This window comes from Vulpes lagopus, chromosome 2 (genome assembly GCF_018345385.1).
Source record: "Vulpes lagopus strain Blue_001 chromosome 2, ASM1834538v1, whole genome shotgun sequence".
In the NCBI taxonomy this organism is placed as follows: Eukaryota; Metazoa; Chordata; class Mammalia; order Carnivora; family Canidae; genus Vulpes; species Vulpes lagopus.
Window position 1 is genome coordinate 119,933,473 of NC_054825.1, and position 26,082 is coordinate 119,959,554.

The 26,082-nt window shown below is 35.6% G+C and overlaps 1 protein-coding gene across 1 annotated transcript in view; it reads right to left on the bottom strand.

Annotated features, from left to right (window-relative positions):
- Positions 1-26,082, bottom strand: part of LOC121484758 (triadin) — a 112,982-nt gene that overhangs the window by 4,168 nt on the left and 82,732 nt on the right. The window contains exons 5-7 of the mRNA XM_041744420.1: positions 21,450-21,509; positions 7,453-7,506; positions 4,128-4,187 (exon numbers count right to left, since the gene is read on the bottom strand). Coding sequence (XP_041600354.1) covers positions 4,128-4,187; positions 7,453-7,506; positions 21,450-21,509 — 174 coding nt within the window. The remainder of the gene's footprint in view (positions 1-4,127; positions 4,188-7,452; positions 7,507-21,449; positions 21,510-26,082) is intronic.

The window sequence follows — 26,082 nt, forward strand, 5'->3', positions numbered from 1 at the left end:
TTTGCATGTGAAATTGTAATTTTTGTTACATTAAATGACACCTACTCACTTGTGGGCAGCACTTGATTTAACCTTAGCTACATACCATGGAATTAACAATATATAAGATATCTAATAAACATACTAAATACTATTCATCTTTGGAGTTAGGACATAACAAATTTCAATCCTTATTCATAAAAAAACTGTCAACTGCTTAACTTTTCTGTTTCTCAGTTTCTCTCATAAAAATTTACCACTGTAGCTATTTCTTCCTTTAACAAAGTGGTAAAGATAAGTAAAACTAATGTGAACAAAGAATTTGGACACTGAAAAATAAAAACACAAGAATTTCTAATATTAAATCCTCATATCCTGCACTCTTAGAGCTCTTTGGAGTCTTCCAAGAACTTAGATTTTGGTGTGTAGCACAATTACTATTTATATTCATTTTACAGATGAGTAATCTTGGAATAAAGGTCGTTTGCTTTTCATGCACCATGTGAACATGGTGCAACTAATAAGGCGGGAGTAGACGCAGTAGAACCAAAATGCCTAACCCATTTCTCCATTACACTAAATTGCATAATATTATTAATATTAAGCTCTGAGGATTATACCAAAAATGTATTGTATGACCTATGAGGGGAGATATAAATATACACAAACCAGTGAAAATAATAGAACGTCTTCTGAAAGTGATCAATAAGTAGTAACCTCCCCTACTTCATCAAATACACAAATATCTGAAGATCATTATTTTCCAGCCATTTCAACAGCCTGCCATAAACTTGGCTTACCCCCCTCACTTCTCTTGCCATCATCTCTTCCTCTATTTCTTCCCTGTCTTTGTTATTTTTAATGAACTATAGGAATATGCTGGTTTTCACAATGAATATGAGGTCCTACACATGTATCAGAGAGGAAGTCTTGAGGTGGTTCAGACTTCTGGACAGGCTGTCTGTGAAACAGAGTAAGAAAGGTGCCATGTTGGGGCATCTAGATAGCTTAGTTGATTAAGTATCTGCCTTCAGCTAAAGTCGTGATTCCAGGGCCTTGAGATCAAGCCCCTGTGGGACTCCCTGCTCAGGAGGAGTCTGCTTCTCCCTTTCCCACTCCCCCTCCTTGTGCATCGTTCAATCTCTCTCTCTCTCTCTGCAAATAAATAAATAAAGTCTCACTTAAAAAAAAAAAGTGCTGTGTTCCATGGGAACACCTTTGGCAAGGTCTTTAGAAGGAGATTTCACTTTACTTCTGGTAATACCTCTCAAATATAATAGATTTTTTCTAAGTTAATTTTCACATACTATAATGAATACCTCATTAATCTTATTCTGTTTCCCCCCAAATTACCCATTATACAAAGAGCATATCCTATGTATTTCCTATATTCCTTAAATAAGGTATATATACATACATAAAATAAAAAGGGAAATTATATTTGTGTGTCTATATACACACATAATTTATACATATATAGATTATTTACATCTATCTCCCTCATAAGAATATAAGTATGTAAATTAAGTATTTATGATTTGTGGCAGGCCAGGCTGATTCAAGATGGCCCCCCATGATCTCCCTTTCTGGTATTCATATTCATAATCCTCTCCTCTTGAATATGGGCTGGGCTATGAATTTGCTGCTAACCAATAGTATGTGACTTCCAGGATTAGTCTACATAAGATTATTTCTATTTTACTAGCTGATTTTTTTTCTTGCTAAGTTTGATGAAGCCAGCTATCCTATTTAGTGAGACTCGCGTGTCAAGGAACTGAGTGGCTTCCAACCATCAGAAAGAATTGAGGTCCTGATTCAACAGGTCTTGAAGAACTGAATCTTGCCAACAGTCATGTAAATGAACTTGGAAATTATCCTTCCCCAGTTGAACCTTCAGTTAGGCTTTGTCTAATACATTGACTACAGTCCTGTGAGACATTGTGAAGTGCATAGGACTAAGCTAAGCCATGCCCAGAGTATTTTTTTTTAAGATTTCATTTATTTATTCATTTATTTATTATTTCATTTATTTATTCATTTCATTTATTTATTCATTTATTCTTTATGAGAGACACAAAGAGAGAGGGAGAGACACAGGCAGAGAGAGAAGCAGGCTCCTCACAGGGAGCCTGATGTGGGACTCCATCCCCAGGCCCGGGATCACGCCCTGAGACAGAGGCAGAGATGTCTGCTCAACCACTGAGCCACCCAGGCATCCCCATGCCCAGAGTTCTGATCCACAAAAGCTGACACAGTAAATGTGTATTGACTTAAGTTTCTAAATTTGTGGTAATTTTTTCGCAGCAATAACTAACTGGTGCAGTATTAAATAGATATTTGTTAAAGGAATAATTGATGCTTGAAGACCTTTAATATCTTTGGAAAGAAAACTAGACTTATGCTCAGTTCACTTGGAGTTTTGTCTTAGTTTAATTATCTACTAGTTATATGATCCAGGCACAATGTTTTTTCTCCCTGGAGGTCAGTTTCTTCATCTGTTAAGTTAGGTAATTAGGTGAGATGATCTCTAACATCCCTACCAGCTTGAAGATTTCATATGTATATGAATTTATTTTCTTTCAAATATGTCAAAAGGAAGAGAATCAAATAGATAAAATAATATACCTTTAGCTATAAAATTCATCTTAAGACTAAATTCATGCTAGCTTGTAGGAAACAAAGTCATAGTTTATAATCCATCTATCTTAATAAATTGATACTTGGTTATCTTATGAAAATATTTAGTAAAAAACATATCTACCTCAAATACTTAACTATTGTACATCATGTAGACAAATACGTTAAATTTTGAAAGTAGACTCCAATGTTCATTTAAATGATTAGTCCCTTGAAAATACTGAAATTTATATTTCTAAAATATACTGGTCATATAAAATCTATATTTTAAAACCGGAAAAGAAAATGTAAATTTAGGAGACAAGATTGAACTACCAGTTAGAATCCATATTTTTTTAACATCAAAAAACTGTAAAAAAATTTAAAACTAAATTTATAATTTAGTATTTATGTAATCCTCCAAAATACATAACATTATGTTTATATTCTAATTGATATGGGGGGGTTATATTATTAAGACACTTTTGGTCTTCAATGGCTTAATATATCAATCAAGATATACGCATTATCCTTTCTTCTTGAAAAAAGAAATCCTGAATTTGAAACTTCTATAATTAACTCAAAGCGTACTACTGGTCAAAAGCTATAAACCAAATATGTAGTAAATTACCACAAACTTAGCTGCTTATTACCACAATATCCATTTAATATCTCCCAGTTTCCAAAGTTCAAAAGTTTTGGCACAATATGACTCCATTGTTTTCTGCTTAAGGTTCACAAGGCTGAAATCAAATTGCCAACAGAGCTGCATTTTTTACTGGAGGCTCTGGGGAAGATTCACTTTATTCAACATGTTGACAAAATTCTTCTCACAGAATTGAGGGGGGCTGTCTATGTGCTCCCCTCAATTTTCAAGCCAGCAATGGGGAGACAAATCCCTCCCACACTTCAAATCTCCCTTTCTCTTCTGTGACATCTCTATGCTTTAAAGGTTCATAAGATTACACTGAGCCTACCTGGATAATCCAAGATGATCTCCGTAGTTTAGATCAACCTGAACTACTTCTGCAAAGTCCTCTTTGGCATGTAATATAACATATCCATGAGGATAACAGCAAGTGGTAAAGGTCTTGGGGTTACAAATTCTTCCCATCACCTATGGAAAAGCCCTTCATCTTCCTCTTACATTTTCATAGGCTCTATTATTTTAAGCATGTAGTTTTATTATTCTTTAAAATATTACATTTTAAATATAAGACCAAATTAATTTTTGTGTAAAGGAAATGCTTAATACTTATAATACCCAGCTATCTGACACCCAAAATGTAATATTTTCAAGTAAAAATAGTTTAGTTATAGAAATGATGAAGGGGCGTTGGCGTCTGGGTGGCTCAGTCAGTGAAACATCTGACTCTTGTTCTCAGCTCAGGTCTTGATCTCAGGGTCATGAGTTTAAGCCCTGCACTGGGTTTCATGTTGGGTGTGAAGCGTCCTAGGAAGGAAGGAACTAGTGAATGAATGAATGAATGAATGAACAAAGGAAAGAAAGAAGGAATAAAGGGAAAAGTTACCTTTTGCCATTGTCTTTGTTTCTGGTTTTTCTTTTTTCTCAATTTTTTCCTTGTGAGTTGCTTAAACAGAAAATTTTACATTAGTACACACTTTCAGTAGATTTCAAGCCCAAGTTTTCTCTTTACCTCAATTTCTATAGCCACCAAAATCATGAACTATTTTGAAGATCGATGACATTAATAAGCCTGATTTAGAAGTAAAAAGATACTAATGTAATAATACCTGGATAAAGCCCAATTTAAAGATTTAGAAAGCATTTTGAAAGCTACTCTCATTCTCCTTTTTAAAGTTATTATTCTAAATAGATAAAGTTTTCAGGAAAGACAGAGAGAGCAGTTTTAGGATAACTTGTCAAAAGATGCTATTTTATCAGAGAGAAATACTCTCTTTATGATTAATCAGAATAAATATTTAAATCAGAATTAGAGCTTTGATTAAGAACAGTGTTTCTCAACCAGGACATAATTGACGTTTGGGGAATAATAATTTCTTACTATAAGGGACTGTCTTATGCATCAAAAAAAAATGTTTAGCATTTCTGGTCTCTGCTTATCAAATGTCCTCCACTCTAAAGACATTTTGACAATGAAAAAGTTTTTCTGAATAATCCCTAAGAAATAGTATGTTTGGGAGAGAACAACCAATAAAGTATAATGTAATCACAAATGATTCGTGATTGTGTGTAGCTTCTTAATTGAATAGTATTTGACATGATACCTGAAACATTATACCTTTTCATCATTATGTAATAAATTAATAAGTCAATATGAATTTTTTTCCCTAACTTTATTAAGTAAAGGAGCATGTGCAGGTTAGTCATCTTTCAAGTGTACTAAACTGTGTGTGGTTTGGTAGTTTCCCAAACCACCATACATTTTTCAACATTTATGTATTATTTATCAGAGAATAATGGGAATGCAACAAGTGATAGGAAATTAAATGAAAAAAGTAAGAGATTTAATTAAACAGTTGGGTTAAGGAAAGAGCCAAATTATTGGAGTAAAAAATTAGAGTCCCAATTATTTCCATTTCTCCAACTATATAATACAAACATTAACATCCATCAGCTTTATTTGTATTATAAAAGAAAAGTGTCTCTAAACATGTATTTAACAAACTATTCTTTTAAAATACAGCTGATGAATAGTTTCTCCAGAACCTTGGAGAGATAAAGCAAACCTCACAGAAAGCTTAAAGCACAATGCTCCGTTGAAGACCAAGTGACCCTGACAGTTGCTGAGCTAGAGAAAGAGCAGGTGCCTCCCTGTCCAGTGAGCCTGTCAACCTCTCAGCCTGCCCCCACAGCCCTCTCCACTACCGTTTGGGGTTATGAGTAATAGCTTGGACAACATTAGCTGAAGGAGCACTATGCCAACCTAAGAAAGGCACAATTCACACAAGGTCATGGAGCCCAGTAAAATAACTTACTTCATAAAAAGCAAACTCCTTTCATTGGTTAACAATGAATGAAAGGACACTTACAATGAACAATTTTGTTCTGCTTTCCAATTTGAAAATTCCCCTGTAACATGTATAATTTAGTAGCAACAAATTCTCAACTACTTTTTAACAAAAGATATTTAGCCACTGGGAAAGTTGAAAAAAAATCATAAGAAATATGAGATTATTTCATTCACTCAGAGTGCATCGAACCTGATGCCAATAGTTCTACATAAATTAATAGCAGAAGGGAAATAAACACCTGTTTCTAGAGCAAAAAAGGTGGCTGTATTAAAATTTGTGACTATTATCACTAAGTAAACATTAATAAAGCAATAAGTATTTAATTTGAAATTTTAGATGTGATTATAAAATAAAGATTGAAACATGTTTCAATGATCTGATTCCTAAAATATTCTAAAATAGTCTAGCTACGGAATGTTTCACAGAAGACAGCTCAGCAGGTTATGTATATTGTGGATATAGAAATCAGCTAAAATCTAGCACAAATATCCTAGACATATCCACTCTAAAACAAGAGCAGAAAAAAAAAGAAATTAAAGTTTTATTTCACATCATACATTGCAATGGATTTTTGATGAATTAAAGTTAAATGTGAAATACAGAACTAATTTTTAAAACTTGGGGCAATATTAGTAAGTATTTAATTAATCTTTGAATGAAGATTCAGAGCAAACATGTCAAAAGAAAATATCAATATATCTAGCCAAAGATAAAAATTCAAGAATCTAAGCACAAACACATGCACATACACATATATACGCTCACATGTGTCTATGCACACAGACAGAAACCCTAACCTTAACCATGAAAACAGAGAAAAATATCTGAAAAAGTGACAAAAAAATATACCCAGATGACATGCACAAGTATTATTAGGCAAAATCTGTAATGAGTGTGAATAGTTACATAAGAAATATACATCACTAAAAATCATATTTAAATCCTTCAACCTACAAATAATAAGCAGTTTAAAGATAAAATGGAAGAAAACATCTCCATTTAAATACTATGAAACTGGTGGAAAGGGAGGTGGTCAGGGGGTGGGGGTGACTAGGTGATGGGCACTGAGGGGGGCACTTGGTGGGATGAGCACTGGGTGTTATGCTATATGTTGGCAAATTGAACTCCAATAAAAAAAATGATTAAAAAAATAGTAAATAAATGCATACGTACTATGAAACTTTTTTTAAAAAAATGAGGAAAATACCTATTTACTGACATGGAAAGATCTCTAAGGTATATTATTGAACTATAAAAGCCAGAATAGAGGACACATTAAATTTTGTGTAAAAAATAAAAAACAGCAAGAAACTATAATCTATATTATCTTATAAATACATATTGAAGCTCTGAAAGATACACATAAAACTCAAATATGGTTCATTGTGTGTATGATTGGGTAGGACGGAATGGGATCTGAAAGACTCAGAGGAAGGCAGGAGCTTTTCAGTGTATCTGTATGTATGAAACAAGGAGTCTACATTGTAGTTTCTAAACTAATACATACAAATTAAAATTTGTTAAATTCCAGTCCTATAGGTCATCAAAGAATGAAGGTTAAATATAATGAAGTATACTTTCTTACCTGTCAAATGGGCAAATATTCTGTGAAATAATACCCTCATTGTTGGCTAAGGCAGTCTCACAACTGCCAGGGGAAAAATAGATATATTTCTAGAAAGTAAGTTGGTAACAGAATTTGAGTCTTAAGTATTCTATTTGCTTCAACCTAGAAATGACTCCTTATAGATTCAATTCTAAGGAAAATATCATAATACAATTTTTAAAAATCCAATGTAGAGAAGAATTCAAAGGAGGAGGGGCCAATGTGAAAGAACAACAGTAAGACTAACTCCGTACCTTTCTTTTCAGATTTTTCTTTTTCTTTTACTTTTTCTTTTTCTCTGTGTGCAACTGGAAAAAAAACAGACAATACTTTTCACTTAAAGAGAATAAATAATGAGACGTTTGCATGGCAATTTTTGATGTCAAAAACTTATCTTTTGCTTTTGAAAATCTTTTTTAATTAGAATGAGGTTTTACATAGTTAGGTGTTTAAATATTAACAAAACTATATTTTTTTATTTCTAGTTTTATTTCATATCCATGCACAAACTTGTACCAAAACCAAGTCTGATTGCAAATGTAAGAATACACCTCAGCTCTTTCAAATCTTTAACTTCAACATAATGTAGTAGAAAATTTCAAAAATTTATCATGTTATGCACCAAAGGAGCCCAGCATAATACTGGGAAAAACAGCAAAATATAAAAACAGAAATACAGAGAGATAATTTTCTGAATCCGATGCAAAGTATAATCAACATAAATTATGTGTGTTACCCTTCTACAGAAGCATTCCATACTAAAAGTTTTTGAAAATATGCTGGCATGAGACTAGAATGACACCAAATCCTTTCAAAGAAAACTAAACTTAATTTACTATAAGCCGTGATCCAATTAATTAATATAGTAGGGCTCAAATTTAAATCAAAATCTATCCCCACAATTTAGTCATAACTCTTATTAACGGCATGTCCAATGGTCAGGCTAGAAACATGGGAGTCATCCAGGATTCACCTTTTAATTTCCATTTATGTTCATTTGCCAAATTCTTTCAATCCACCTTTCAATATTTCTTTTACACATATTTTTTGATCCAATATTATATTCTCCTCATTGATTTACACAAAAATATAGAAAGCACCTGCGGTGTGCTGAAGACTGTTAGGCAAGACAGACTGTATCCTCGTCACTGTGATGTCAACAAGCTGACGAATAATGGAAGTAGGACAAACAACTGCAAAGGTAGTTAATTGCAGTTGATATAACTGCCATGAAGAAAATATTTAGGGTAGCATTCAGAGACCTAGCTAGTCTGTGCACTTGGGGAGTGTCTCACATTTAAGGAGGTGAAAGATGAGAAGACATTAACCCGTTAAGGGAAGGGGAAGGTGAAAGGGAAAGAAACCCTGTCAATATTTGGAGTAGAATGCCCTTATTGCTACATTATTATTGCAAATATTATTATAATAATATCCTAAATATTCCCTTGAACCTTCAGCTTGGGATTTTTTCAGAATAACCTTTCTAATCCCTATTAGAAAATCTGATTATACTATTGACCTGTTACAAATATTAGCTAGCATCTCCCTCATTGCCTACACATGGTATCTTTTACATAGTAGGTGCTATGTAAAATCCAAAACTATTTTATTGCTCTGATGGTTTGATATTTGCTTATCAACCCAATCTTATCCACATGAACGTCCCCCTGAACTTCACGTTCCAGTTATATCAAAATGATTGTAGCTCCACATGCACACCGTGTGCCCTCCTGTCTCCCTGCCTGTGCCTTCCACCTAGAATTTCTACTCCCGCGCTTCCTCTTGTCAGTGTGCTCTTTCAGTACTGACTTACTTTCCTCCTCCACTGTAAAATGTTCTTTCATCTCTACTTAGTTCACACATCGATGGAACCATATGCATAATTCCATTTTAACAATTAAGTGATAATACTGCCACTGTTCATGTATCTGACTCCCTAGAAGGTGAAATCACTCCAAAGCCTATGCCACATTATTTCATTTTCGTATCCCTGGCTCATCACATGGTGTTTGCCCCATAGTGTAATTATAATAGATTTCTTTTAGAGTAAGCCAAATTCTGAAATATTCTAAGGAAAACCTCTTTCACCTTCTAATACAATCCTATTTATTAACGATATGGTATAGATATTATAAGCACTGCTTGCTTCTGGCCACTGAAAGTTTTATAGTTTATCAAAATTTCTTAAATAATTAAACCCCAGTGAGAGGCAGAAAAAGAAAAAAAATTCACCTTTGAACATCTCGACATTATTTTTCCTCACATTTAATACTCCTTTTAGGTGTTTCTGAGTTACTAAGTTCAGTATAAATATCTCACAAAATAAAGAGAGGACATTATTTGTAAACATGACCACAAATAGCTTATTTTGATTCTTTGGGATATCTATTAATTAAGCTAAAAACCAAAAGAGAATCTTGGCAAACACAAAGCCTCTTTTAAAAGTTCTCTAGGGGGAACCAAGTTTGTATGAGATAAGCTGTGCTTTTGGAACCTGATTGGCAAAATCCCCAGGAGAACACCTAATCTGTGTCTCTGCTTCTGTGAAGGACCAGACCTCACCCACCTCGGACAGCTGGTTGTCCATTCCACTAAAGGATTTTCTGGCTGACGTGTGCGCAGGCATAAATGGAAGAATTAAAACAAAATCAAAAGAGCAAGGGGGGGCTGAATTCATACTCAAATTAGCATATTAATGCCTTATTCCTGTTACCCTCGGGGAAAATCTGGTTCCTCACAGTCTAAGTTTTGATTTACAGACACAATCCTGTATGCTGGAATTTCATTATCCCCCTCAGAAATGGTACCATAACATTGCTCAGTGAAACAGCTGGACCCATGTGCTCTAGGGAGCTGCTCAAAATGGCAGACAGCCACTAAAGCTTCTTGGATGAAAACTTCAAACTTTGGCAAGACTGAGCTCTCAGATACCAAGTTTTAAAATTTATTTTATCAAAGCAATGCAACCATCAGTAACTGCCTTAATAATCACACTAAAATAGAAAACACTTTGCTACAACAACTGCATTTGCTTGTGCACCCCATTGCTTAGAAACTACAACCAGAAGTTTTCATATAGAAGAAGAAAAAAGTACCTTCCTTGTCACCAGCTCTGTTTGGCAAGTTACTTCTTAGCCAGGATAGTTTTAGCTCAGGACAAAATAAGCTTGTTGCACCTGCTGGAGCTTAATTTGTTTGTCATCCTTATTTACAAGAAGCAAAAGTCCCTTCGGTATACTGATAATTAAAAACAAATGGAATCCACCAGTTGGAATTGCCCTGATGTTTGGCATCGGAGTTGGCATGGCCCTGCTATTCCTGCACTTGCCCAGACTCTGACCTTTCCCTGACCAGAACATTCAGCTCAACTTAACACTGCAGCAGTCTCTTTTGCCCACCCCATGTGGTCCCTCTCCAGCATTCTGCAAGCTGTGCTCTGTGCTTTTACAGAGCTTGGCCCTGGCAAGTTATCAGACAGGCCCGGTGTCCTTTCCTAAATGTACTAGAACTCATAGTGCACCTGACCCTGAGGTTCTAATCCAGTAAACCTTCCCTACAGGCCAAGCAGTAGGCATTTAGGGCGAGGTTGGTGGAGCTCTTTGCTGATCTCTCTGTTTCTTGTTGGAAAAACTCAAAAGTTGGGTGTCAAAAAGTTTTCAGCACTGAAGAGCCTAGGCCTTAGCCAACACTGAACAAAATGTGAGATGCGTTCTTGGTTAGTATGTATGTCTCTGTATGTTTTTGTGTATTTAGTTTTGTAACTAATCTGTAGAATTTCCATTCTGTGCTAAGGCAAGATGCTCTACACATTCTAAGCGATAATGATGAACTCAATAGAAAAACACTCTTGAGGAGAGAAAATTGTCCATGATTGTATTACTCATTCTTCCTAAAGGATGACTTTATCACTTTTTACTTAAAATAAGCACACAATTTTAGAGCTGATAGAAACCTAAGAGATCAATTAGCCTGAACTTCTTTTTTCTCCAGATAAGAAAACACTGCCTCAAAAGAGTCCACGGTGGAGAAGAATGAGAATATGGTGATCAGATTGCCAAATCAGTACTCTTCCTCTAAAAACTGTGAAGCCTTGTCCATGTAGGTCTTGTGCAGACGAGAAACTTGTTTTTAAGAATCAAAGGCTGCTGGTTGGATTCCTGAAGCATGTTATCTACAGTCAATCCTGCAATAATATATACACTTCTTTTTCACAATAAAATTACATTTCTTGGGGCACCCGGGTGGCTCAGTGGTTGAGTGTCAGCCTTTAACTTAGGTTGTGATCCTGGGATCCTGGGATCAAATCTGGCATTAGGCTCGCCACAGGGAGCCTGTTTCTCCCTCTGCCAATGTTTCTACCTCTCTCTCTGTGTTTCTCATGAATAAATAAACAAAACCTTAAAAAACAGTAAAAATAAAATTACTTTCTTTATATATTAAAATGTAGATTAAGCAAATTACCCAAAGTTATAAAGCTCCTCTGATATATGCTTCAAATCACAAAGTATACAGTTAAATTCCAAAATAATAGTGGATTTTTTTAAAGATTTTATTTATTCATAAAAGACACACAGAGAGAGGCAGAGACACAGGCAGAGGGAAAAGCAGGCTCCCTGCAGGGACCCCAGGATCACGCCCTAAGCCCAAGGCAGATGCTCAACCACTGAGCGACCCAGGCATCCCCCAAAATATTAATTTTACTCTCAAATCTGATTTAATTGTACAGGTAATTTCCCCTTCAACTGAGGCTCAGTCAGAACTGTAGCCACCTCCTCAAAGTGAACAATCACTGTGGGGGAGGTAATGTATAGCTTTGTGTAGAGACTTCTTGTCTCATTTTCCAGGCTCATCTTGCACAACTGCCAGAGAGAAAAAGAAAATATATTTTGTACTGTAAAGAGTCAATTAAGTATGGCTGAGAGAAGGCAAAAGTAAAAGTTTATACAATACAGGCTGGCTAAATTAGTTTGTGGTCTTTGAGAGCATTTTTATAAGGAGCTCCAGGATATTCAGATACATTTTAATGTCTTATCCTTTTTGGCTTTTGATTCTCATCTCCAGCAAAATCCTTTGCCAGCCTATGATTCCAGTACTATAATTGTTTCCCAGAAACAATCCTAAACCAGTCAATCAGGATTATTATTCTAAATTACCCTCTTAAAAATGTTCTTATGACTGCATATAATACCATTATGCATTGAATTGCATAGTCTCAAAAGATGTGTTGAAGTCCTAATCCCCAGAACCTCAGAATGTGACCTTAGTTGGAAATAGAGTCTTTAAACAGGCAATCAGGTTAAAATGAAGTCGTTAGCGTGATCTTTAATTCAATATGACTGGGGTCCTCGTGGAAAGGGGAAATTTGAACACAGAGATATGCACAGAGGGAAGAAATAGGGATGCAGGGAGAAAACCACTTGAAAATGAGGGTAGAGACTGGAGTGGCTCACCTATAAACCAAAGATTGCCAACCACCAGGAGCTAAGAGAAGCATGGAATAGTCTCCAGTAGAGCTCTTTGAGATCATTAATCCTGCTGAAATCTTGATGTTGGAGACAATATATAGGCTACTATATTTTTCAATTGATGGTAGCAAATACATTTAATTAATCTCTGTAACTGTGAAACAATAAATTTCTGTTATTTTAAGCCATCTGGTTTTTCATACTTTGTTACTAGGAAACGGATACCGATACTAATCATTTGGGTTCTCTTGTGCTCTCTTAACCAAATTCTCACCTGATTTGTTGAAGACTGACCCTTGACCTAGATCTTATGTCTTCCATTTTAGGTTCCAGAGTGCACACATAAATCCTAAGCTGTCCATTCCCTATAATGCTTCACCAGAAAACTGCAATCAGAACTATTCAGCAACTGAGGCAGCCAGTCGTCTCCTTTAGGACATCTCTTTTGCAGTACTTACTACACAGTGGTATAACTGTGTATTTGTTGTTTTAGATCTCTCATTGGACTGAGCCTTAAAAATTTATTCTTGAATTTTGGGTGCTCAGTATGGTGTTTGGTACAAATTAAATACTATGAATAACAATGTATATTATTGCCTAATGGCTGTGACCAATTTTTTTCTATTTACAATATCTCCTATCCAGGATTCTCCCATTTCCACTGGCTGGTCCACTTTGATATTGACCACATGCCATTCATCAGCATTCACTTCTCCCTGTGAACTTTTCCCCACTCCTGAGGTCAGTTCTTCACCTGAACACTAAAAATCTCAGGATGAAAAAAATAAAAATAAAAATAAACAAAAAAAAATATAAATAAATAAAAATCTCCGGCTGATGTAGCAAATACCTATTGTTTTGAATGCCTGAAAAACTTTCCTTTTGTCTAGGAACCATCTTGGATAAGTTTCCCTCATATAGTTGTATGTTTACCCACCAGGTTCCAGTCTCTTTTGGTTTATTCTAGGAGTAAATTAACATGTTTAATAGTTAAATAAAAGCCTAAATGTTATCTGAAAAATAACAATAAAATTTGCAATTGCAGAAGGATCTCTGGGTGGCTCAGCTGTTCAGTGCCTGCCTTCAGCCCAGGGCATAATCCTGGAGTCCCAGGATCGAGTCCCACATCGGGAGCCTGCTTCTACCTCTGCCGGTGTCTTTGCCTCTCTCTTTCTCTTTCTGTGTCTCTCATGAATAAATAAATAAAATCTTTTAAAAAAATTGCAATTGCATTAGGCAATTGCATTAAAAAAATTAAATGAAAGAAAAAACTGGAGGAAAATAAAAAATATATTAGTATTTATCTTTGGATAATTGGTTTGTTGTTCATTTTTCTTCCTATTTTGCATTTTCCAAATTGTCCAAATTAATCTGTATTACTTTAATCTATATTATTATATTATAAATTTTATTGTTTTTCCTAATTACATGTTACAGATTGTCTTTGTTTTAATAATGGAGCTTACTATCAAATTCTTCAATTGCTGCTGACTGAATAAATTTGACATTACAATAGCCCAATTAAAGCTGAAAAATTATATATATTTGAAAATAAAAATAGAAATATCCAAGGAAAAAATTGTCAATAGAAGTCAAGTAAAGATTAACAAAATAGAGAAAATGAATATTTCATTAATTAGTTCATTCATTATTTCAATGTTTATTGAACATGTTTCATGTGTTGGGTACTTTGCTAGATGTTAAAGTCATTTTTAATTTGATATAAGCACACGAATTCAGAGCGGGTAGGAATCTGAAAGACCATTGAGCTTGAATCTCTTTGTTTATAAATAAGAAAACACAGAAGCACAAGAGGAAATGTCAAAAGTGACCTAGAACATATATGAAGACAAATATAGTTCCTGCCCTTAATGAATTAGATCCATACACCCAAACCAAAAATTGGTGTCAACATGCTTTATAGTGTGAAATCAGGGATCGAAAAGTAGCATGGAGAAAATGCCTAAATGACCCCAGAGTGAAAGACGGCAAAGAAGCCCTATGAAAGGAACTGATAGTCCATCTGAGAATCAAAGAAATGAATAAGAGACTTGCCAAGTGACTCCACAAGAAGAGCCTACTAGCCAGAGAGAATGGTGCACACAGAGCACAGAGCTGTGAGATGGTAGTGGAGCCTGCTTAGGGAGCACCCCACAGTGTGGTCGCCTATGACACAGGCAGTGTGGGTGGGTCTGGGCTGTTATGATGGGGGCAGCAGAGGCTGAGTTGAGAGTTCAGGGCGTTAAGGAGGAGGTTACAGGGTGGGAAAGTACAAAAGGCTGGACACTTGTATGGTTATCGCTGATTATATGAAGAGTGTCTTCTATGCCATGGTAGAAAATGTGGTTTTTCTCTCTAAGGCACTATAATGGCAAAGGATGGATTTAAACTTGTGAGTGTCATGAATAGCATGAATTTGAAGGGTAATTCAGGGAAATCAGTTAAGAAGTGACTCTCCTAGGGGCACCTAGGTGGCTCAGTCAGTTGAGTGGCCGATTCTTGATCTCAGTTCAGGTTCTGATCTCAGGGTCATCAGTTCAGGCCCCACACTGGGCTCCATGCTGGGCATCAATCCTACTTAATAAAGAAGTGAAAGTAAAAAAGAAAGAAAGAGAGAGAGGGCCCTAATCTAATTGAGAAGTGATTATGGAGGAGATAGCAGTGGAAGGGGTGAGACTAGGATAAATTATAGTAAAGAAGGAGTATGACAAGGGCTAAACAGGACCACTCTTTGTAATGAAAGAAACCAAGATGTCTTTGGTAGGACTGTAACTCAAATCCTTCTGCAATGAGGCATATTAAATGTTTACTCCAGGAGTGATGAGAGAGAGTGGTGAAGACTATGATAAACAGTAGGTACAGACCCCACCTAAAGACAACCAATTATTTTTTTTTTTTTAAATACAGCCTTGTCACTGGAAACTTCGATGGACTATACTCAAACTCAGACTCCAGGCCTGGAGTTAGTTGACAGCAATTCTAACCCTGTCCAATCATTTGAATCATTAGAAGAACTCGATGCAAACCCTGGTCTCACCTCCCCAAAATTTAATGGCCTCAGAATGGAGTCTGCAATGAATATATATATTTTTAAAACTATCCAGATGATTCTAAAGTCCATCAAACCCATACCACCACTGGCAATAATGATCCCCAGTTCTGCAGCTTGAATAGCCTGGGCAGATAGTGATATCCTTTATTGTGACCAATAATATAGAGGGATAAAGACATTCTGTGCAGTGGAACTTAATACAGCTTCAAACACACTGAGTGAAAGAAGTCTGTTAGTTAACTGTGTTAAGTCAGATGAGAGTTGTGTAGGAGGGTCCAGATACTTTTCACATTCTACTTCTTTAGTCTTTTCAAATATCAAAATTAATTAACCACTTGGGTGCTTAAGTTAATCAATGTTTTAAATGAAATGTGAAGAGATTATCTAATATAAAAAATACTTGAGGTATTCAGGTCATTCTCAAGTTTTTGATTTAAAGTACATGCACACTGAGTATGAATTTTTAACAAGGAATTTATATTATAATATCTTAAGGAAGTTATGGTGCTATCTTGGCCATAATTAAACATTATCTTACTTCTATTATGACTAAACTCTTCACATATCCTTGCCAGGAAAAAAAATTAAAAATGAATATCTGGCTTCTTAAAATAAATAAAAAATAATAGAATTATTCTGACTATTTCTGGTAAACGATGAAACCTAAATATGTCCTCCAAACATGAATTCCCTAACAATAATAATTTTACATCTTATTTTTGCTGTGCTGATGGCTAAAGTTATATAAAAACTCTTATGAAAATGTTGCTACAGTAAATTTGGCAAAGTTTGCCATTCTGTGATCTCTATCATTAAATACTAAATTTTGTATTTAGCTATCAGTCTTTTCTAATATTTGACTGGTTTGTTCTCTTATAAAAGAGTAGCTCAGTGGGGTGGTTTAAATAATGCCCCCCTAAAAATGCATACCTGTCTTAATCTCTGGAATCTGTGAATATTACCACATAAGGCAAAAAAAAAAAAAAAATAGCAAGGTGATTAAATCAAGGATCTTGAGAGAGGGAGATCATCCTGGATTATCTAGGTGAACCCTAAATGCAACTCTTTTCTATGAAAAGAGATAATAGGTAGTCAGAGGAAGACTTGAGGACAGAAGAGACGGCACTGTGACGACAGCAGCAGCAATTGGAGTGATGCATCCACAAAGCAAGAAGTATAGCCACCCTAGAAGCTGAAGGAGGCAAGGAACAGATTCTCTTCTAGAGTTCTTGAGGTAGTTTGGCCCTGATGACAATTTGTGTATGCCCAGTGAAACTGATTTTTGGTTTATGGCCTCTGGAACTGTAAGATAATAAATTTCTATTGTTTTAGGACACTGCATTTTTGGTAATTTGTTACAGCAGCCACAGAAAACTAATACACACACAACATGCCATTTGGCATTTCTACCAAAATAATAAGTACTGTCAGGTCTCATTTCTCATCTTGCTAAGTGTAGAAATAAAGGTGAGGCAATTTAGAGGTGGAAATTGTTTATTAAGTACCATGCTATGCAGGTAAATCTCAAGCAAGACAACCCCAGGCCTCAGTGAAGTTAATCAGCAGATTACAAGGTCCTAACTGTGGAGGTTCAGAGAAAAATTCAAGATCCTTCAGCTGTGAGAAAATTCTAGTACAGACACTTAGACACAATGGAGCAAAAAAGAAGAAGGAAACTGGGGTGGAGGGATAGTGGGAAAGCCACATACTCTTAAGTTAGAGAAATCTGAGATTAAATTTTGGCTTTACCACTTAATAAACATGAGATATTGAGAAAATCATTAAGGTCAGATAAACCTCTGTATTCTCGGTTTTAAATGGGATTATACCTCACATATTGGATTCTTCCGTGAAGATTAGGTGACATGTTAGGATCATAGATTAAGTACAATGTGTGTTTCATAGTAGATAAATGCTTACATGAGGTTTTTGTTTTGTTGTATTTTGTCTTGTTTTTAGGAAGGGAAGCACAAATACAGAGGTGAAATGGCAAAAAGGTAGTTTAGTGTTGTGTTACAGAATCTTGGGATGAGAGATCTTAAGTTCCTTCAGCCTATGATACAGTGGGTATCAAGTGGTCCCAAATATAGGATGAGAAATAACACAGCGAAGAAACCTGCAAAGGATTGTCAGTGACCTAATCAGTAGTGATAAAGAGGATTAGTTAATTGACTGATAGTTACTGCTGAAATTAAAATTTGCCGAGAATTCCTTGAATAGTTTCATATATATATATTTCATAATCATTTAATCTTTACAACTGTACTCTACTCATTTTTACATATGAGAAAATAGAGGCAACAAAAAACAAATCAACCTGTCCAAGGTTACAGAGTTAGTAGTTAGGAGATCTGGATTCTGGTTAATTCAAGATATTTCTAAAAGTAGGAGAAAAGAGTGGTAACATCCTTCTTTGTCAAAATCATATATTGTGCTCCTAGCTTAATTATTGAATAAGCATGTCTAGTGTTTTCCATGAGCCAAAGAAATGGTCTTTAACAATCATGACTCAGACCTCCTACTTATGACAAACAGCACTAGTTTCTATAATTCTCTACAATGACTATCTATCTTTTGTTTTAAGACATATGCATACATAGTTACTTATACCTCTGAAGGATACCCAAACTGGGTGAGACTGACTGATATTTCCTGTCATTTGATATGTGGCTCTGCATCCCACAATGGTCATCTACTCCTCCGAATTACCCATGGACTGCGGGCTCTAGACTGCCTTACTCATCTCCAGCTGGAAATTAGTTCTTAAAGGTTACACAGGAAAAAATTCTAAAAGATTTGGCTTAAATATGAGTGTATTCTGCAAGGTCATTTTGACCTACAGAATCTTCCATTAGAAGCCATCACTTTGGACTGGAAACAGCATTCTTCAAGCTAACTTCTGACACAGCAAAACACTCAGTGCCTACAAACCCCTCCGGCATGATGGAATTTTACGCACTCACCGGGGCCATTTATATCAGCAACAATTTGGTGAGTGGTATCTTGGTAACCCAAGAAAAGTTAAAATATGGTTGTAAGTCTCTTCTAATATTCTGCTGAATTACTACGTTATTTTAATATAAGGTCATGGATATAGACTTAACGTGATCATATTGATAAAATAAGTGATAACTTCTTTTATGTAGGGACAAATCAAGGTTAATTAAAACAAAAACATTAACTAACGTGTTATAGCTTATACCTAAAACCAAAATGAGTACTTATTGCCAGATTAAGAATTAAAGGGCTCACCCCTCAGTTCCAAGAAACTGTTGCGTTGCCCTAAAAAACATCTGACAAAATAAACAGAGGGAAAAATAGGAATAAAAATTACCTTGGCTTCATGAATTAAAATCATTTAGATAAGGTGGATGACTATAAAAAGTACTAATTTTCTATGAAAAGAGGTGGAAACCAAAATCGATTCGCTGATGTTTAAAGTTAATTAGATAGCATATTTATGTAGAATTCTTTTGGAAATGGATTTTCTCTGGGACTACATTTTGTCTGTTTTTTTGTATTCCATTTGATGAGCAAATTATCTACATGTAAAGTTCCAGAGCTTTCCCAAAGACTTAACATTCCTAAAGCCCTTTCAAATACCATATGAATCCCTCAATGGAGAAAAGGAGAGAAAGAGAGAGAGAGAGAGAGAGAGAGAGAGAGAGAGTGTAATCTAGCTTCTATCACTTCCAGTATTTCTTTCTCTACCAGCTTCACCAAAACACATCAGCTTTTTATTTTTTATTTTTATTTTTTACCAGCTTTTTAGACTCAGATAATTGTTGGCATGTTTATAACCATCACAGGATACTCTTACCTTGGCTACATTGTATCTTTTCTTATAAGAGTTCAAATTTTTAGATAAGAGTTTAAATTCCTAACCATCTGTCATGCATAACCATGACTGATATGAAATGTGGCATAGAGAAAACATATTTATCTACATATGTGAATAGCTATAAAACCGCATATATTTTCACTGAATTACCTGGACATAAAAAGCAGGCATTATTCTACCTGGATGAAGAAACCAAGCAGTAAAATGGAAACTTTCATTCATATTGGCACAGGAAAAATATGGAAAGAAGAAACTACCCCTAAAGCTCATTGAAGACTTCAACAGTTGAAGCTCCATTTTCTCTTTCTTGAGAAATACTCACGTTTCAAAATATATTTGGTCTATTCAGGGAATATATTCAGGTAATAATCTCTAACCCAGCCTTTGAGAAATTTATTTTAAACTTCAGCCAAATTCACTGTTTTAATTATGCAAGACTCACTAGTTTAATAAGCCCACTCTACAGCCCACTGCTCAAAGTCTTTAACAGCAGGACTCTAATAGAACCAGGTCCAAAATGCAAATGGTGCCATCTGCATCACCACATCCACTCCAGCAGTACTGCTATTAAATTAATAGTACAGTCTGCAAGATAAAACAGCAGAGACTCCAATCGTGTGGAACCAGTTGAGTTTCTGTTTAACTTCCAGCAGACTGAAACACAGTCACGGCTAGCTTAGTTAATCCATACCCCGGAGCTGTGTCCTATTTCCCTGACCAAAGGAATTAGGGACCAAAAAAGGAAAGGGAACAGTAAGAAGACATTAGTTCCCTAAGTACAAATATAAATAGGTTTCAACTGAGTAAGCTTCAATGTCCCTGATTGTATAAGCATTCATTGACCAATCAGGAATGAATTCAAACATTAGGATTAAAGACATAATATGCAGAATGATTTAAGCTCTTCACAAAAAGGAAGTGCATAGGTATATTCAAAATGGCATTTTAATATAGATTCACATATTGGTATAATTTAAGGTTAAGCAGAACTTCTATTATTTGAAATCCTACTATTTGCAACTAATTTTACATTAGTGAGTTTTGACATAATAAATATTACACAAAATTCAATGTCTATCCAGAACAAATTATTTCATTTTATGTCCAGAGCACATCTTTTTATGATATGGAATTATGATATTTTAATTTTTTTGATATTTTATTTTTTGCCCCGACTCACTTAAAATGCATGTGAGGCTGGTCATTGAGGAATCCTGGACATATTTAGAAATATATCCCTTTGAAAGCTCTAATTTCCTAGAGGTTTCTTTAAAGTTTTATGACTACAAGGGCCACTCCTAGAAAAGAGATGCTTGTAAAATGAGCAAGACAATGCTGGCCATTATTAATATGCCTCAAATGCAAGATTGCAGTTACTGGATTCAGTTGAGTTGAAAGGGATATTAATCATCACGTTGTCAATGTCCATGTACCCCCTAGAGGCTGTGAAAGAAAGCTGAGGGGTCGTAGCAGTCTGTAGTCAGGCAATATAATGACTGCATTTCTGTGCCAAAGATTTTCAAGGTACTGCATGGTGCAAAAAAATTCAAGGTTAAAAAAAATTGACATTATAGTAACATATTCAAAGAAGAAAAAAATATTTGCTAGGCAGTCCAAAACTGTATTTACAGTACTGTCTTAGTAAGTAAAAACCAGTGGTAAATAATTTAAAGATTGTCACAATGTTTTGAAGTTACTTTGATTGCAATACTTAAATATCACTTCTATATTTGTACCTGAAGTTAACCGAGAAATACAGGTACTCATATACACGCTTTCAAAAATGTTAAAACAAGGGAACACTCCACATGAAAATGTTCCTTTCTCCCATATGAATACCCAAAATATATATCCTAAATAAAAATAAAAATAAATGCAAAACAAAACAGTTACCTTTGGTTAGTATTTTCCTTTCAGGTTTCTCCTCCTTTTCAGCCTTTTCTTTGTGTATTTCTAGGAAAACATAAAATTTATTATTTAAAAACTCTTTTTGAAAATGTATAAACTATACACTATAGCTAAACTTTAAAATTTTACCTTGAGATCTAATTCTTCCTCAATGGAAAAAGTCATTGTAACATATTGCTACATAAATCACTCATTTATTGAAATAAGGAGAAAAAAGTTGGATTTACCTCCAAATTAGTGTTATTTGAAAAAGCTTAAAAACTTACATCAGTGAGGATATGTTGTCACCATTTCTAGTGCTAAAATTGATCACAAACTATAATTATGTTTTATTTCAATCACTTTCAATACAATTAAGAATCCTTAGTAAAAATGTCATTTAGATTGAGGAAGATTTCATTTTTACATATTAAATTAAGAATTTGTGAAATGAACTGTAACAACCTAATAGGAAATATATCTCAGAAGTATTGACTCTAAGCTATGTTTATAATCAGTATTTGGCATTGCATTTAGCCAATAATTACTGCATGCAGATATGACACATTTCATGGAATAAGTCAGCTTTTTTCTAAATATCAAGTTTTAACAAATATATTTAATTTGCTGCTAGCTTCAGTATACATTCACTGCCAAGGCTTAGAAAATGAAGTTAATTCTGAATTTGCAGTTAATTTGGATAGACCTAAATTAGATATTAGAGTTTACAAATACGATTACTACCTCTGAAAAGTGACTTAATCTTAATACCATGGTTTTTCTTAGAAAAATGCTAATGAGTTTTACTTATTTATTTATCACAACTTTATTTCACAGATGATCTGAGATGGTGCTAATTACTGTACACATTTAAATTCTCCATTTGTAAATGTGAATTTACATTTTCGTAATTTTTCCAGAAGTCGAAAATCAAGATCAACTGTAGGAAATTCCTAAGTATCTTCAGAAAAGATGGTTAGTGACTTTCACCTGCTAAGGAGGTAATCCTCACTGTGAAAATCCACCCGCCCCCCTTGTTTGCCCCATGAATCTCCCCTGTCAGCATTTACAGGGCCATTCCTTTACCCTTATCCCACCCCTGACTTCGATATGGCAATAGAGATACACGAGAGTTAAGATACCTAATCACATCTCTGATAAAAGTTCTCCAAGTATCAAAGAGAGATCTTCAAAGCCCATAGGAAACTTCTATTTCCCTGCCTCTCTCACCATATTTAAAAAAATCTCTTCTCTATAGATCTCTTAATCCTACTCCAGGTGTGTGTGTGTGTGTGTGTGTGTGTGTGTGTGTGTGTGTGTGTGTTTGCACGTGCACGCGAGTGTGTTCCAGATATCTGTTGGGCACTTATCAAAAGTCCTTTTTGAGTTGGGTGAATCATTGTTTGGAGGTAGAGTGGGGCTACTCTGTGCAAACTGTGGTATTTAGCAGAGTCCCTGGCTTCTACCTGTTAAATGCATCCCATCCCCTGTCATGACTATGAAAAATGTCTTTTAGACATGCCAAATGCCCCCTGTGGGACAAAAATGAGCCCCCAAGAGCTTGCTCAGATGGCTCAGGACTGTATTTCTTTTGTTTGCCCTGTGCTCTTGGTTTCCACAGCACTTCTACAATTATGCAAGCAAGAGTGTGCTGCACCATAAATTATCATATAGAGGTACATGTATGGAAAATGTTGATGTTTATAAAGAAACACGCCCAGTTTGCAAAGGCACAGTAAAGCCACATCCTATAGGCTATAGGCAATAAAGCTAACATAAACCTTATTCAACACACACACAGAATCTGCATCTTTAGAACTGTCTAAGGACATGAGATAACCAGCCTGCCTAATCACTTTCACTAGCTGGACCTACACTGGGCAGGAACCGCAGGACTTATGTGCATATTAAGGACATGGTATACAGTTAGTTGAAATTGAGATGCGTTGTGCGCATAAGTATATACTGGATTATGAAGACTTAGTACAAAAAAGAATGTAAAATATCTCATTAATGATTTTATATTAATAACATCAGAATGATACGATTTTAGACATATTTAGTGTGATCATTTTACTTGTGTGTCAACTTGGTTAACTATCCCAAGTCATTCAAATGAACACTAATCTAGGATTTGCTTGGAAGGTATTTTACGATATAATTAAAATCCCTAATCCATAGACTTTAAATAAGAAGATGATTTTGGATCATGAGGTTTCCCAGAGAGAGGGAAGAAATTCTGTCTGGGGTGACAGCTTTCGTCCCTGCCTGTGGATTGAAGTTTGCCTGTGATTTTCCCTTCCTGACTACTGTCCTATGGGCTCTGACTTGCTTAGCCAGTCCCCACAATGACATAGGCCAATTCCTTGTAATAAATTTCTTAATATACAAATATATCTGCATAATCTTCTACTGGTTCTGCTTTTCTGATTGAGCCCTCATTGAGACACTGATTAGGCTAAATAAGACACATCAGTACAATTAATTTCATATTATTCTTTTTACATTTTTAAACATGTGGCTACTTGAAAATTTTAAGTTGCATATGCGGCTGACATTATATTACTATCAGACAGTGCTGTTTTATTCCCAGGAGTGGGCAAAAGGTTTAAAAAACCTTTTTAAAACCTTAGGTCATACACACGGTTAAATCTTTTCCAAGTGAAAAAAAATTCAAAATCCTCCCCTCCAGTACCTTACTTCCTCCCTTCTATTCAGACCAACAGAGGCTATGGAGAAGATTGGTGCTTGTAGAATTCAGGCCAGTAAAGCAAGTAAAATGTCCAAGATTTAGAGGAGTCTGGATAGGCCAACAGAGTCAGCTTTAAGGGATAGTTCCTTTTTTTTTTGCTGTTAGTGAAAATATTTATTCAAACCTAACTGTAGTACAGTATCAAGCTGAGTTAAATAAACATTAAATGCATGATATGTAGTTCCTTAGGAATAGGCCACCGCAATATCATAGAAATTTTTAACAACACATATTTCTGCAGTAAGGTTCAGCAATTATGACGTGATTTCCACACTGAGAAACAGGAATAGAATGGATTTAGTTTTTTAAATGCCCAGTATTTAAAAAAAAAAAAGGCTGAGGGAAATGACCTTAGAATTTGAGGTAAGACCTCAAAATGACCCTAGGATTTGTTTTTTTTTTTTTTTTATGATAGTCACAGAGAGAGAGAGAGAGGCAGAGACATAGGCAGAGGGAGAAGCAGGCTCCATGCACCGGGAGCCCGATGTGGGATTCGATCCCGGGTCTCCAGGATCGCGCCCTGGGCCAAAGGCAGCCGCCAAACCGCTGCGCCACCCAGGGATCCTGACCCTAGGATTTGAATACAGAAATGAGATGAAATTTTCTAACCTGAAAGCTTACATGAAATACTACATTCATTGTGAGATAAGGCCTTGAAATTGTCATTTAGAATAATATTTTTCCTTTAGAGGTAGGCGTGTGTGTGTGTGTGTGTGTGTGTGTGTGTGTGTGTTCTCTGCAGACATCTGTTGGCCACTCAGAAGAATAAAGCAGAGGTTCTGCAGCTCCCACAGGAGGATCAGACCTGAGTTAGAACTTTCTACAGGACCAGATGCTAAAGATCATCTGCCTGGGTAGTCCTGTCAAAGCCTCCTAGCCTTACTTGGTCTTGGGAAGCACACTGAATAGGGTGGTGGTTTATGGGACTACACAACCCATGTTGGTCCATGGCTGCATTTCCTGCAAGGTAGATGGAAGTTTTCACATCAGAGAACAGAGATGAGAAGCAGCAGCTGGAGCCCCCTTGGCACCCCTTAGTCTATAGCCTTTTCGTACACAGAAGCATCCTATTAGAAGGGAATGAGCTCTAGATATGGAACAGAATTGAAATGAGCAGGAATCCATCCTGGAGGGAAAATATAAAGTGAAAGAAGATAAATCTCAACAAGAGTAGGATCAAGAACACCATGAAAAGGTGTGTGTGGGGGTTATGCATTGCCTACCACTTTCCAAACACATAGGAGAGAGGTAACCCTAAGAGGAAGATAAATCCCCGCGTGTTGGCTATACCTCTCAATAAGTTTTCCTTAAGAAAAAAATAAAGATAAATGAAACTAAAGAAGAATTAGACTGAAAAAAAATAATGTACTTCCGAGTATATGTTTTTTTACTTTATAGGTAGATGGAGCAGACACAACCCAGTTCTGCAACTCAGACCAATGTCAAGGATAAAATCCTACTATTTTATTTTCCTGATTCTGTACTTCAGTTTTTTTTTTTTTTTAAATTTTTATTTATTTATGATAGTCACAGAGAGATAGAGAGAGAGGCAGAGACACAGGCAGAGGGAGAAGCAGGCTCCATGCACCGGGAGCCCGATGTGGGATTCGATCCTGGGTCTCCAGGATCGCGCCCTGGGCCAAAGGCAGGCGCCAAACCGCTGCGCCACCCAGGGATCCCCTGTACTTCAGTTTTATACACAGGACTGCCTCACTGCTCTGGGCAGATCTACTTAGATTTCTCACAAGTGACGGTGGGGGTCATGGATTAAAATACACACACACATACACACAATAAAATCTTTACAGCTCATAGTGAAATATGATGACCTACATAGAGATATTTTTGCAGGAACATCATCAGCTAATTTTTTAACCCATGGTCACT